Raw genomic sequence first — 16,161 nt, forward strand, 5'->3', positions numbered from 1 at the left:
AGATAGGATGCTGGGGATAATTTCAATCAAGAACATAAGAGGAAAACAATTGTTGAGCAAAGTTTCAGAGCAACATGACATTGAGAATGAAGTCACCCAGGTGTCCCACACAAATGTACCCAAATGTACTTAAGTGGCCGAATTGGTACAGTGATACATTTTGACGCAAACAACTATATACAAAATACATAAATGCTATTCTAACACACCCCCCACAAAAAAAATAACAAGGGTAACTATTTACACACTTTCAATTTACAATATTGTGAAGACCCTCAGTCCTCTACACAATATTGTGCTGCTGATGCCATGGCCCATAGCAGTCTCTTTCTGCTGTAAAGCAGAGGGTTACTGAACAAGTGGTGCAGGTGATGGAGCATTTCCTGTGATAAAGCACACAACGAGGTCTCCCTACTGTGCCCTTTTTGCCCTGAGGCACATTCATACCTGGAGAGATGAATCTGGGCAGGTGAACACCACTGGTTGGAGCAGAAGGAGCAGAGGTAGAGGGGACAGAAGGTGCTACAGTGGTCTTGCTGTAGCTAGCAAGCTCCTGGATGAGCAGCTCACTGAAGGCTAGCTGTGAGATGGGGGGGCTGTCCACAGCTCTTAGCCATTTCCTTCTGGAGGATGAAGGCATTCACCACACCAATGTAGATGAAATGATAGAACAATGTCCTTTACCATTTCATTGTCTTGTGGAGAACATTGTAATAGCCTATCAGCGCATCTGACAGGTCTTATTTCAAATTACAATTTTGAATTTTGAAAAGAATAATGGGCAAATGTTGTAAAAATTCTTATACTATTATTATTTTTTATTTTTTTTAGGTTAAACACTTAGTGTAAACGTAAATGACTCATTTCTGATATATAGCATGTAGAAAAGATAATGGACCTACAGTGCCTTCAGAAAGTATTCATAGACCTTTAATTCCACATTTTGTTGTGTTAGTCTGAATTAAAAATGGATAAAAAAAAAAATCCTCACCCATCTACACATTAACCCATTATGATAAAGTGAAAACATTTTTTTTAGAAATGTTTACAAAATAAATACAGAAATGTCTCATTTATATAAGTATTCACACCCTTTAGTCTATAATTTGTTGAAGCACCTTTGGCAGCGATTACAGCTGTTAGTCTTTCGGGGTATCTCTCTAAGAACTTTACACACATGGACTGTGCAACATTTGCCCATTATTCTTTTCAAAATTCTTCAAGCTCTGTCAAATTTGTTGTTGATCATTGCTAGACAACAATTTTCAGGTCTTGCCATAGATTTCCAGGTATATTTATGTCAAAACTGTTACTCGGTCACTCAGGAACATTCACTGTCTTCTTGGTAAGAAACTCCAGTGTAGATTTGGCCTTGTGTTTTAGGATAATATCCTGCTGAAAGGTGAATTCATCTCCCAGTGTCTGGTGGAAAGAAGACTGAACCAGATTTTCCTCTAGGATTTTGTCTATGCTTAGCTCCATTCTGTTTATTTTTTATCCGTAAAAATTCCCCAGTAAATCAAATCAAACTTGTTTTGTCACATGCGCTATATAAAACATGTGTAGACCTCAACATGAAATGCTTACTACAAGCCCTTAACCAACAGTGAAGTTCAAGAAATAGTTAAGAAAATATTTACCAAATAAACTGAAGTAAAAAATAATAAAAAAGTAACACAATAAAATAACAATAATGAGGCTATATACAGGGGGTACCGGTACCGAGTCAATGAGTGGGGGTACAGGTTAGTCGAGGTAATTTGTACATGTTCGTATGGCTGAAGTGACTATGAATAGAAAATAAACAGCTTAATGATTGAACTTAATGATTACAAGCATACCCATAACATGATGCAGCCCCCACTCTGCTTCAAAAGATGGAGAGTGGTACTCAGTAAGGTGTTGTATTGTATTTGCCCCCCAGGACAAAAAGTGAATTGCTTTGACAATTTTTTTGCAGTATTACTTTAGCGCTTTGTTGCATCTTTTGGAATATTGTTATTCAGTAGAGGCTTCCTTCTTTTCACTCGGTCAATTAGGCTACTATTGTGGACTGACTAAAATGTTGTTGATCCATCCTCAGTTTTCTCCTGTCAAAACTATTAAACTCTGTCACTGTTTTAAAGTCACCGTTGGCCTCATGGTGAAATCCCTAAGCGGTTCCCTTCCAATGCGGCAACTGAGTTAGGCAGGGTATCTGTATCTTTGTAGTGACTGGGTGTATTGATACACCATCCAAAATGTAATTAATAACTTGACAAGGCTCAAAGGGATATTAAATGTCAGCTTTTAATATCTTTGCCCATCTAGCAATAGGTGCCGTTCTTTGCGAGGCAATGGACAATCTCCCTGGTCTTTGTGATTGAATCTGTCGTTTAAATTCACTGCTCGACTGAGGGATAATTGTTTGTGTGGGGTACAGAAATGAAGTACTCATTCAAAAATCATGTTAAACACTATTATTGCACACAGTGAGCCCATGCAACTTATTATGTGACTTGTTAAGAACATTTTTACTCTTGAACATGTTTAGGCTTACCATAACAAAGGGGTTGAACACTTTTTGACTCAAGACATTTCAGCATTTAATTAAATGTTTATTAATTTAGAAAAACATTCCACTTGGACATGATGAGGTATTGTGCCGATGTCAGTAAGACCTTTAAACAGGTCAACATTCACAAGACGACAGGGCCAGATGGATTACCAGGACGTGTACTGTGAGCATGTGCTGACCAACTGGAAAGTGTCTTCACTGACATATTCAACCTCTCCCCGACTCCAGCCACCCTAGTCATCTGATACCGCACAGCAAGCTGTACCAGAGCGCATTGTCTAGGTCCAAGAGGCTTCTTAAACAGCTTCTACCCCCAATCCAAAAGACTCCTGATCATCTAGTCAAATGGCTACCCAGGCTATTTGCAGTGCCCCCACCCACACTCACTCCTCTTTACACCACTGCTACTCTCTGTTGTCATCTGTGCATAGTCACTTTAATAACTCTACCTACAGTACATGTAAATACTTCCTCAAATAACCGGTGCCCCCGCACATTGACTCTGTATCGCTAACCCCCTGTATACAGTCTCTCTATTGTTATTTCACTGCTGCTCTTTAATTACTTGTTACTTTTATCTCTTATTCATATCTGAATTTGTTTTTTAACAGCATTGTTGGTTAGGGGCTCGTAAGTAGGCATTTCACTGCAAGGTTGTATATGGTTGTACCTGTTGTATTCGGCGCATGCGACTAATACAATTCGTTTTTGATTTGTCTAGGTCAGTGACAAAAAATTTCAATTTAATCCATTTTAAATTCAGGCTGTAAACCAACAAATTGTGGAAAAAGTCAAAGAGAGTGAATACTTTATGAAGGCAATGTATATACTTTTGGTCATGTAGTGTATGTGGACACCTGCTCATCGATCATTTTATTCCAAAATCATGTGCATTAATATGGAGTTGGTCCCCCTTTTGCTGCCATAACACTTTCCACTCTGGGAAGGCTTTCCACTAGATGTTGGAACATTACTGTGGGCACTTGCTTCCATTCAGCCACAAGCTTAGTGAGGTCGGGCACTGATGTTGGGCGATTAGCCTTGGCTCGTGTTCCAAATAATTCCAAAGGTGTTGGGTGATGTGGAGGTCAGGGCTCTGTGGAGTTCAGCAAAACCCAGATTCGTCCGTTGGATGGTGAAGCATGTTTCCCCTGCTCTAGAGTCCAATGGTGGTGAGCTTTACACCACTCCAGCCGACGCTTGGCATTGCGCATGATGATCTTAGGCTTGTGTGCGGCTGCTCGGCCATAGAAACCCATTTCCTGAAGCTTCCGACGAACAGTTCTTGTGCTGACGTTGTTTCCAGAGGCAGTTTGGAACTCGGTGGTGATAGTTGCAACCGAGGACAAAAAAAATGTCTTCAGGAAATTGGCTTAAAAATTATAAAATATCTCCTCCCCCCCAAGGTGGGGACATCTAAAATGTTCTCTCAAATGTAGACACTCCGACTGGCCGACCACACTCATTTCCACGTCCCCTGCCACGCCCACGACCTAAGCCCCTTTTTGAAACAGAAAAAACCCTGCCTCTTCTCTTTGGTTTTTCATCACCTCTTTCATCCTTCATTATCATCTCCCTTCATCAGGCAGGTATCCTGGATGTTCTTCTCCACCTTTGCCCTGAAATGTTCCTTTGCTTTCTTTTCCTCCAAAGCCTGACCGTCTATCTTGGCCCCACTCTTCATCAGCTTCAGTTCCTGGGTGACACTAATAAGCTTGGCCTTCAGATATTCTGGTCAGCCTCCGAGTTCCAACTCATCAGGGCATGGCGGTAAATCCTGTACAGTTAAGGGTTAGGATCTGAGTCTTGAACTGAACGTGTTTCTTTAAGACCTGCTTTCTGAACTTTGAAGCAGGACGTGGGTTGCCCTCTGGTCTCACTGACCGGAATAGCTTTTTTGTTGGCATCATTGCTATGCACAGTGGCTGTAACGGGAGGCAGCGGCATCTTGGTAGCCATTTTGGCTCCATTCCCCTCTTCAAATGGGGATACACTCTAAAGAAGGATTTGAGTTCCTGTATGTTTCTTTCATCACACCATGTCACGTTAGCCATAAGGCATACGCCCCCGCCCCTCTTCTTACCAGAAAGATGTTTGTTTCTGTCTGCACGATGCGTGGAAGAGAGATTAAAGTAGACGGCACGCGTCAAAATGATTGATTGATGACCTTACGTCATTTTGACCTTTGCGTGTCCGAATATGTGCCCCCTCCCCGTCCCCCCTGTTCCCGTGGTCACGTGTTATTTTGTGTTATTTCAGATCTCTATGTCATCCTTTGAAGTATTCCAGTTGATGGATGTCTAGGGGGCTGGTTGAACTGTGGTTGTTGTGTTTGAACTTTTGGACCTGGTATGACCCCCCAGATGTATCGCCCATATGTGTATCTGATGAATCCGGAATGTCCTGGGCATATGCCTTATAAATGTCCAGAACAAGCAATTTTTAAAATAAAGACTTGAATATTAAACATCTAAAATATGTCTACAAGGGCAATTATCGGTGTGCTTTGCAGCTCATGTCAAGAATCCAACGACAAAAGCCTGGAGGATGTTTTGCGTGAGGCTCCCGAATGTTTTAAGGGCTTTTTGTGTACAAGCGACGGGCATATGTCTTACATCTTTAGCCCGGAGGAATCTACGGTTAAGATATTCACAGACAGCGTGTCCCAACCCTTTTATCGGGCAGAACCCGAGAGTTTTTCTCCAGCGCTAAGGATGAGAGAATGGCTTAAAATAAGACTAGCGCTGTGTCAAATGGAGCGCGCCCTAAGTGTTTCAAGGCTGCCCGGATATGCGTTGGAAGAACAGGTCTGTGGCCGAAGTGATATAATGGCCATAAGAATCGCGTCAATGGCGTATACCCCGGACTCCAGAGTGACAATTTTAGCATGTGAACAATTTGATAGTGCAAATGCTTCGAAAACGGTCAGATCATATGTATCTTCCAAAGCATGCAAGGATGTAAATTTTTTCCAAATAATGTTCAGTTTTAAATGGCGCGATTACCATATTTTCAGAACACTGATGAATAAGCTGGACAGTCTTTTCGAAAATCGGGAACAATTACGGCGATGGCCTCGGTTATCGTTGAGACATTCCCAAGACCCACAAGGCAGAAGGCGGATCTATCCCTGGAGTGAAAACGGCCAGAGCTTCGATGGAGCGGGCAAAAGACTTTGCGACGGGGAGTTGGAAACGGATAACGGTCAGGGCTAAACGGACCCTATATTTGTAAGAAATAGTAAAACATGTTGAATTATAAAGTGTGTTAAAATGTATGTGTTAAATATTTTGGAATTCAATAAAAGGAGTTTTAAAAAACTGTATCTCACCCGTAACTATGTGAAACGGTATTTCACATCTTCAGCCAACTCGGTCGCGAAGAAAAAGACATTGAAAATCAGGGTGCGTGCATGAGTGTGCGTGTGAAGGAGCAGCAGGAGTGTGTGTGTGCGTTTCAAAAAACAAAGGGTTTGTTTGTGTGGGTTCAACATGGGGTCCCATCTGTAGAGAATCGTTTGAAATCCCAAAGTTTGAACTATCCAGCATATGGCCTGTCAAGGTATCGGCCGACCGCCCGGGGTTAAACCAGGATATCTAATCAACGCCCCCCCCAGGACCCCCCAAACAAAACGCATGACAGAACGGTTCTTTGAATTCACAGCCTTTTGGTCTAAAGCAAACATACAGTTGGTTGCATACAGGCTATCTCTCGAAACTCATTCCGTACTTTAACAAGTTAGGGACAGAACGTCTATTTTTAACAAGTTTAGCACGGCTTTAGCGCAAACCCAAAGGCCCGAATATTTAACTGCCAGGACAGATAGCATAGGCTGTAAAGCCCTCCTAATGGATATTTCTGGAGGTGAGTAAATGAGAAATATATTTTAAGATTTGTTTGAATATTATTGTAATAACAAACCCCCGAGTTATTTGGGTATTTCAGACCAAAGGCCAATATGTGTTAAAAAGTGTATATATATCGTATAACGGTTAATATTGTCTAACGGTGGCTAGAGTCCCAAACCTTTACGCAGCTTTTACACGGTTTACCTGATCTGGAACAACATGAGGGGGATACACACTCTCAAAAATCAGGCAGTCAGTCGCCATCAGACTTTTTTCGTTGTAAGTCCTTACAATTAAACACATACCCAAGAATATTTATATATAAAAAATAGTGTGTACTATTTTAAAAACGATTTTATGTATTTACAGTCGACATACCGCCAAGAATGATAAAGGATTCGTTATGGACAGCGGACACGAGTGACATGGATGCAATTCTACCGTTCTGTACGCGCGTTTTTTCAAACTCACCGGGAACGTCCACCCCCTCACGACATATTCCAGACCCCAACAGGCAACGCACAACTGTGGCCCAAGTACATTGCTCAGATTCAACCCCACCCGAAAAGTACGGCTGGGCCGGGAACTTGAGGCTTCGCGAGCAGGCGCTCCAAGGACTTGGTATGAGACCATTATACGTTTATGTTATGTGTTATACGTCTTTTTATTAGTTATACCTCTTTTGATAGAATATGTTAAAACAAGGACAAATAATGTTTTTTCAGACTGCCCGGAGACAGACCCTGCAGAATCGGGAACGCTAGCTGAAAAAAGCCCAGAGCCCTCGGTATCAGCAATTCGTCAGAACAAGCGCCAAAAAAGCCTAGGTATTTTAACGATGTATTGTTAATATATATATATTATTAGACCTGAAATGTATTTGACATTTTATGTATCTAACATATTTTATATTTAATAACGTAATTTTGTATGTATTATTTTCATTCAGACTCAGCCCCGGCGAAAAACGGCACAGACGGACACATACACCTAGAGCTGGGGGATTCCGGCGCCCCGAACATTCCCGATGAAACAACCGATAGACCTGTTTTTAATGACATTTCAGATGTTGACGACCAGCTTTTCTGTGATGCGGCCAACCTTATCGACCCCGTCAATTCTACGGCATCAGTACCTGCAGTAGAACAAGAAAGGTTTTTCACATTATTTTCCAGGGCTTTGAAATCAAGGAATGTTTTGCTATACAAACGAGTGGGTGATTTAATTGAGAGACAGTACAGAGACGATATGTTATTCTGGCATAGAACAATTCCCCGCATGTTAAACAGCAAACCCATTAAAAAACGCAAATACAGACGCTAAAATCATACATGTAACCACCAATCATTCCCGAAAGACCCAAAAACGCACATCCTTAATTATCCAAATGGCCGAACTACAGAAACAAGGTGAGACAGTTGAAAGCCTCTTAGCGCAGATCCCGCCAGAACTCTTAGAAGTTATTACACGTATGAACGAGTCTGGGGTGTGCGATGAAAGCATATTATCCCAGATTCCAGCCGAACTCCTAGAAATGATTAATCGCATGAACGAGTCAGGGGGGCCCGATGAAAACCTGTTATCACAGATTCCCGAAGCCCTCATAACCTTAATTAATCGTCTGAACGAGAGTCAGACATTTTCGGCCCCGGCAACCCCAACAGAGATAGACCAACCAATATCGCCCAGGTCCGTAGAGTCTGAAACGCCACAAGATGTTTTTGGGGAATTGGAAAATTGTCTAATACATCTGGCGGGAGATGGTCTTGATAGACGTGTCCGGGTTGTGTACCGGAATAAATTCAACAATACAGAGATTCGACAGTTTTTCAATTTCCTATGGGTGAATCAGAATCTTGACTATGCGTTGTTTTACATGATGATAACGGACACTCTGAACGATCTGTTAGAGACGGCTAGAGATTATGGCGAACCACGGGATGTTCTACAGTTGGAACTTTGTGGAGATAGCCTGCATAACACAGTATCTCTTATTTTACCCAATGGCGAAGCAGATCTTGAACAATTTACCGCGCTGCTAGAACGACTTGTTCAGTCAAATTTAGCCATCATAGCCGATCGAACCCTCGAGCTTGTAGTTCAAATAATACGTCAACCCCAGGGGGGTGGTGGGCAGAGAAGGAAGCTTGATAGCCTAATGCAATCGGAAATCCTAAGCAATAAAAGGGCCTACCTCATAAACGTTCACAATCCCGATAATAAGCTATGTTTTGCAATAGGCCTAGCGCATTTACTTAACCCAGGATGTACTGATCTGACGGCATTGCAAAAGGCTAGAGAGATCCAAACGGGGGTGGGTCTCGGTATACACGAGGGGGTTGCTTTTTCCGACATATTCAAATTTGAAAACCTTCTGAATATCAAGATTGTGGTTTTGTACCACAGTAGAGCTAATGCATCTCTCTTGAAGTTCCAAAACACCCCCCAACCGCACCCGCAGATTCTGTATTTTTATGTGCAAAACGAACATTACTACGCCATTACCAACATCACGGCGTTCCTCGGGACCCCCTATGTGTGTCCATCATGCCATACCGGCTACACCCGAAAGGGGGGGCACTCGTGCCGTTATAACTGTTCTGTATGTCAAGATGCAGAGTGCCCAATGCAACCCTTAAACTTGACACCCTGTGCTGATTGCCACCGCACATGTCGTTCGACCTACTGTTACGCTAAACACAAAATTGAAACATGGCACCCTAAGGCCTGTAAATCTGTAAGCATTTGTGCCATTAACAAGAAATGCCCAAAATGTCATTGCAATTACAACCTTAAAATAGATAGCCCTAAACCACATGTGTGTGGAATCATTCATTGTCCAATCTGTAAAGGGCCTTTGAAAAGCAGAGACGCTGAAGTGGTTCAAGAAGTGCCACACGAGTGTTATATTCAACCCTTGGCTGAAGATGAACATTCAGAGAAATATGTGTTCTATGATTTTGAGACAAATCAGCAATCGGGGGATCATTTGCCTATTTTTGTATCTACCATGACATTCAAGGGGGAAAAGTGGTCTGCAGAAGGATCCAATTGTGCACTACTCTTTCTAAAACATTTTAGAAAGCCACAGTACAGAAACTTCACGTTTATAGCCCACAATGCTAGAGCCTACGATTCTTACCTGCTTCTGAATCCCTTGATACAGCAAGGCGTGGCACCCTGGGTCATAGCTCAAGGTAGTAAAATCTTGTGTTTTGTAGACCCAGCCTTCAACCAGAGATACATTGACAGTCTAAGCTTCTTACCCATGCGATTGGCTCAAATGCCAGAGGCCTTGGGTTTTGAAAACTCTGTGAAAGGTTGGTTCCCCCACTTCTTCACATCTGATGAGAATCTACATTATGTCGGAGCATATCCCAGCCCTGAAATGTACGGGTGTGATCAAATGTCTCCCAAAGAGCGTGAGAGATTCATGACGTGGTACGAGACAGTAAGACATGGCACCTTTGATTTCCATAAAGAGATGGAATCATACTGTGACAATGATGTGGTTATACTTCGTGAAGGATGCCTCAGATTCAGAGAAGAGGTAATCAAAGATGCAGGTATTGACCCCTGGAGTTGTACAACTATTGCATCGGCATGCATGAAAACCTATCGTACACACTATTTGCCGCCCGCTTCAATAGCCATTCCCTCGCCTGACAACTACCGACGCCAATTCAAGTCATACTCTAGTGGGTCCATTCAATGGTTAGAGTATATGGCCCAGGATAAAGACATTTTTATTCAACATGCTTTGAATCTAGGGGAGAAGGCATTTGGCTCTTACCATGTAGATGGCTACACACAGATTGACGGGGTTGAGACCGCGTATGAGTACAACGGTTGTTTCTTCCATGGTTGCAAATCTTGCTTTGTGCCCCAGACCCTGTGTGTCCTAACCCAAAAGACTTTTGGGGAAATGTACCAAGAGTTTCAAGACAAAGTTGATTCTTTACAGGCTACTTACGGTCTAAAAGTGGTTGTTTTGTGGGAGCACGAATGGACAGCCCTCAAAAAGTCTGATCCTAATGTTCAAGCCTTCCTTTCCAGCTTTGAAACCCCCGAGCCCCTGGAACCGCGCCAGGCCTTGTATGGCGGCCGTACCAATGCTTTGACATTGCGGTATGTAGCGCAACCCGACGAGACAATAGGCTATGTAGATTTTACATCCCTTTATCCTCATGTAATGAGTTCCTCATGCTATCCTATAGGGCATCCAGAAATTATTCATCGGGATTTTGACTTACCCCAAAACTATTTTGGTCTGATCAAAGCAACAGTCTACCCTCCTAGGGGTTTGTTTATACCTGTGTTGCCTTACAGGGGCCCTCAAGGAAAACTTTTCTTTCCCCTTTGTCGCACATGCAGTGAAAACATACAGCAAACCCCATGTGATCACTCAGATCAAGAAAGAGCCCTGACAGGGGTGTGGGTCACAGTTGAATTCTCTAAGGCTTTAGAGATGGGGTATCGTGTGGCCAAAATCTTTGAAGTATGGAACTTTACCAAGAAATCAGACACTCTTTTTAAAGAGTACATCAAAACCTTCTTGAGATGTAAGCAAATGGCTTCAGGCTATCCTGCATCGGTCACAGATCAAGAGAGTAAAGACAGGTACATTCAAGACTATCACGACAGAGAAGGCATCCTTCTTGACCCTGACAGAATAGAGGTCAACAAAACCAAACGAAATGTGTCGAAATTGTACTTAAACTCGCTTTGGGGCAAATTAGCGCAGAGGTGTAACATGCTAACAACGTCGATTATTAAAGACCCGGAAGAATTTTTGGAATTTGTTTTTTCGGACCAATACGAAATTTCACATTTTTCATTCTTGAGTCAAGACATTGCCTTGGTGCAATGGCGACGTAACAAGAAGTGGGTTCTACCTCCGGGTAATGTAAATGTGTTTCTTGCAGCATTTACCACGGCCTATGGCCGACTTGAACTGTACAAGCTCATGGAGCAGCTTCAGAGGCGGGTTCTTTACCACGACACAGACTCTGTGGTCTATGTAAGCAAACCGGGGGATTGGATCCCCCCACTCAGCAACTATCTGGGTGGCTTAACGAGTGAACTCGCAGAGGGTGACCATATCACCGAATGGTCCTCCTGTGGTCCTAAAAGCTATGCTTTTAGAACTAAGGACAATCACGTGGTTTTGAAAGCCAAAGGCGTGACTCAAAACTATGAAAATGCCCCGCGTGTAAACTTGGAATCAATCACACGCTTGGTCGAGGGGTTCCTAAATGACAGGAATAGTGACTTGGAGATTTTGAGCTCCTACAAAAAGATTGTTAGAGATAAAAAGGGCTTCCATCTGAGGAATGCCCCACTCACTAAAAGATTCAGGGTTGTCTATGACAAGAGACGGCTTTTGCCTGACGGGACCACATTGCCCTATGGCTACTGACTTATGCTACATGCAGCAGTGTGTCAGGCGTGACTCAAAACTATGAAAATGCCCCACGTGTAAAACTTTGAATCAGTCACACGCTTGGTCGAGGGGTGCCTAAATGACAGGAATAGTGACTTGGAGATTTTGAGCTCCTACAAAAAGATTGTTAGGTCTAAAAAAGGGCTTCCATCTGAGGAAGGCCCCCACTTACTAAAAGCTTCAGGGTTGTCTATGACGAGAGACTGCTTTTTGCCTGACTGGACCACATTGTCCCTTTGGCTACAGACTTATGCTACAAGCTACAGGGTGTCTTAAAGCTTAAGATATAATGACTGCTGTAGAAGGTTTTGACCCCCGGTTGCAACTACCATTTTCGGCCTTAATCGCAGGGCCTTCGAATAGTGGTAAAACTTGTTTTGTAAAAAGTATTTTAGAGAATTCTGAACATGTGTTATCTCAAAAGCCTGATAATGTTGTGTGGTGTTATTCTTGTTATCAACCTCTGTATGATGAATTGTTGAAGACAATAAAAATCAAGTTTGTTGAAGGAATACCTGATTCCCTGTCTGATGATGAACTTTTACCTCCTCATAAAAACAATCTGCTGGTTTTGGACGATATGCTATTTGCAGGTAGCGAACATCCTGAAATTGCCCGAGCATTTACCCAATATACTCATCATAGAAACCTGTCTGTGCTTTACTTGGTGCAGAATGTGTTTCACCAAGGTAAAAATAGCCGCACCATCAGTTTGAACGCCAATTACATGGTTTTGTTCAAAAATCCTAGAGACAAACTACAAATTAACACTCTAGCTCAGCAGATGTACCCGGGAAGGAAATCCTACTTTATGGAGAGCTACGAGGACGCTACCAAAGCGCCATTTTCTTATTTAATCGTGGATTTAAAAGCAAATACTCCAGAACACCTTAGGCTACGAACAGGTCTGTTTCCGTGGGAGTGGCCGGCTGCGTACACACCTAAAAAGTAACCGCTATGTCTCTGCGTTTAAAAAGAAACTTGCCCCTCTTGAGAAGCCTAGTTGGGGCTACATCTAATGAACGGAAGGCCATCTTGGGTCACTGTTCTTCAGATCTAATATTATCCCTATGTGAGATTGCTTTGAATCTTCTCAAAGGACGCATTCCACTCACCCTGACACAATTGAAAAAATTAAAGAGACAAAAGACCGCGATCAAGCTCTTTGCCAATAAAAGGGTCAGTCTTCAAAAGAAACGACATAGCATACAACAGTCTGGGGGTTTTCTTCTACCTTTACTAAGTATAGCCGTGCCCTTCATCACCAGCCTTATTGCAGCCCGACGTGGGGGTTGAACACATAGGGTGATGGCCAATAAAATGTATCTGGTGCCACAACAAGAGTTGGATAGACTTAAAAAACAAGTGCAGGGTCCCGAAAATATCAGACAAACAGCGGAAAATGATTTGGATACGGCCATGAAGGATATTTTGAATCAAAAAGGCTTGAACCCCTATGATAAGGTCCAAAAATACACAAACCTCTTGCAAAGGTATTTGTCCTTGGTGAAACAAGGGGAGAGAGAGACAGGCCATTTAACTATTTCCCTACAGGACCCTTTAAAAGATGACGAGCCTAGCGAGAGCCACGCCCCTGTAATGCCGGTACCTGTGAGCTTACCGTCTGAAGCTCAAACGCCTGTTGAAGATAAAGTTATGCATGACATGTTAGCCCATGTTCCGGCACGTAACAGGAAAAATGTTAGCTACATTATGAACAAGCTAAAAGACTCAAAGGGGGCAGCTACTTGGAACGACAAAGGAGAGTTTATCCTTCAGGGCTCGCTTGTCAAAGGTTCCCATATGCTGGACTTGCTTAAAAGTACCACATCTGCCCACAAGGTTGCTGATGACAGAAGACCTCCAGGATGGCTTCAGTTTCTTAAGGCCCTGGCCATCCTCAACATACCCCTCTCGGGTGTACCCAACTATAAGACTCGTCAACAGATTCACTCTTTAAAACACACACCTTCAACGAAATACAGCACCCCTAAAGACGCCCCAAAACCCTCGCATCCTTATGAAATGAATGACGATAACCCATTTACCCCCCTGAACGCCTCCGGACCTTTCCCTAATCCCGATCTCTCTGGGTGGTTAGACTTTTGAATGACTTTTGAATGACTATGATTAAATTCAATAAATTTTATTTGAAAAAATAAGCAATTTAACATTTGTGGCATTCTTGAAACATTTGGCGTGAGCATACGCCTTGATTACACGTTCTTAAATGATACACATTTGAACACTTTTGATATTTTCTAACAAAACAAGCTACAACTTTATCATTACTTCTTAAATCATCCTTATAAAGAGACATAACATCTTCAAAAGAAACTCCCCGGGCTCTTTGGCATAGATAGAATACACAGTGGTGACCGCATGTTGTGGAAAGGTTATCTTGCACCTGTTTGGTGTTGTAGTATATCTTTGAGCCGTTTTTGGTCAAAAATTCTTTAATAGATTTAGGGAAATGTGAAAAACCCGGGGGAAAGCCATAGGAATCAAAAAAAGTTGAGATTTTTCTTCCTCCTTCCGCTTCTAATGTCACAGCTAGCCAATGTTCACCCGGCATGTGTTTAGGATGGGTATTGACAATAAACATGGCAGGCCGCACCATCCATTTCTCCATAGGTAATTCATCACAAGCCAACACGCCGCAAAATTGTTTTCCAATCAGTCGGCTCATGAGCCCTTCCAACTCTTGGGTATTCATGTCTTTGCTCAACGATCCTTAATAATAATCTACTAAAACCTGTCTTCGGCTATTCACCTCCAAGATTGAATCAGAGCAGGCATAAACAATCATGCTAACGGTACAGGCTAAAGGTGTACGGAAACGCATCTCCAGCCTGAGGTTACCTTGGGACACCACCGAAAGATTTCCCGAGGTGTCATCATCAGGGGATAAATTGAAAGCATACATTGTGTAACCCTCTGCAAAATAATTTCTGTCAATAGGTAAAGAGAGATCTTTTAGATGCCTCCCGGTAGCCAGGAATAGATTGTAAAATTCTCGCACAGATATGTTGTTATTAAATTGCGGTTGGAAAGCCTTAGCAGGGACCTGACGTCCGTCCTGACACAGAGCTACATACTCTGCATTGAAGTGTTGAAAATTAAATGGGTTTTTATTTAAGCTGCCCGTATTGGAGGCGTGATCAACCAAACCTATAACCACATATCGCGGTAAAGGCCCTAGAAATAGGTTTTCTTGACTGCAGATTCTGCTGCCCACAGGTATGCTAAAGGTTTTCATGGTAATTCTTTGGAGAGGGTAAAGGGCATTTCCTTTCATCAAAGCCTGTGAGTGACCCAGACGAACGGCCGGAGATACAGACACTTTTTTAATAAAAAGCGTGGCCCCCAACACTTTTAAGCTAAAGTCCCCGTCCGTTGCAGACATTAGGCAAAACTCATCCTTGGCCCTGGTTAATTTTAGTCTTAAATCAACCGCATTTAAGAGTAAACGTTCTTGAAAGAAAATGTCAGAGTGTATAGGGCCTAGCAGATGAAACTCTCGAGATTCTGCACAGTAGCGAGCCCGTGCCTCCAGTCCTTTATTTGCACCGGTGGATGGGTCTGACGATTCCATAGAGGCTCCTGCAGTATCCTTGCTAAACAGCCCTGCGCTGAATTGGGTCTTGAGCGTGTCTTCCGAGTAGTTGAGTAAACATTCCATGATGGCCCGGTATGGGTATGTGGCACTGCTTTGACTGATTAGACGTTCCCCCAAAGTCACATCCACTTGGGAGAAGATGGTGGCCACGGGGTAATTAATGAGACTCACTTTGGCATCGTTTGCAATATCAGTACCGTCTCTTTTGGTCACTTTTAGACGCAAATGCACCAAGGTGTTGTTGAGGTCCAGATAGTTGTCACCGTGGCCTGGTATAAAAAACTCTATGGGCCCGTTGTCTGTAATGGCAGAGAGTGGGGCTATCTCCACATAACTGGACCTCTCTACTGAATGTTGGGTTAAGGGGGCCGTGAAAAGATCGAGCTCTGTCTTTATAGCTTCAGAGGACATGCGGTGTAAAAGAGCCATGTTGCTTGTTCTTTTAGAAAATACTTCCGAGTATTCTTTTTACCGTTTTTGGTCCAGACCTCCTCACTTTACCCCGTCTTTGACTAACTGAGTTTCTTTCAACCGTTAACCTCCGTTTTTTAGGCGCAGGCCTGCGCCTTATACCCGGAGGCCTCTTTTTCGTTCTTCGAGACAACATCATCAACCCTGAGCCTTCTTGACTCTCGACATCTGGTGACGCCCTTCGGGTCATAGCATTGGCTACAACCTCACTTACTATATTTTT

General features: G+C 42.8%; 1 protein-coding gene across 2 annotated transcripts; it reads left to right on the plus strand.

The window, feature by feature from the left end:
- Positions 1-6,179: 6,179 nt before the first annotated feature.
- On the plus strand, positions 6,180-12,360 carry LOC110531742. 2 transcript variants are annotated; one of them, XM_036983146.1, is made up of 4 exons: positions 6,180-6,421; positions 6,594-6,684; positions 6,775-7,232; positions 7,355-12,360. In XM_036983146.1, exon 4 carries the CDS (start codon positions 7,793-7,795, stop codon positions 11,822-11,824), a length of 4,032 nt encoding a protein of 1,343 aa, XP_036839041.1. In that variant the 5' UTR covers positions 6,180-6,421; positions 6,594-6,684; positions 6,775-7,232; positions 7,355-7,792; the 3' UTR covers positions 11,825-12,360. The 2 variants fall into 2 exon arrangements, with proteins under 2 accessions (XP_036839041.1, XP_036839040.1); XM_036983145.1 differs by lacking the exon at positions 6,180-6,421 and having other exon boundaries at positions 6,488-6,684.
- Positions 12,361-16,161: the final 3,801 nt, after the last annotated feature.

This window comes from Oncorhynchus mykiss, chromosome 7, assembly GCF_013265735.2.
Source record: "Oncorhynchus mykiss isolate Arlee chromosome 7, USDA_OmykA_1.1, whole genome shotgun sequence".
Lineage (NCBI taxonomy): Eukaryota > Metazoa > Chordata > Actinopteri > Salmoniformes > Salmonidae > Oncorhynchus > Oncorhynchus mykiss.

Bases quoted from the DNA above. Each gene is read 5' to 3' on its own strand.
- LOC110531742 (XM_036983146.1), top strand. From the start codon at position 7,793: ATGGCCGAACTACAGAAACAAGGTGAGACAGTTGAAAGCCTCTTAGCG.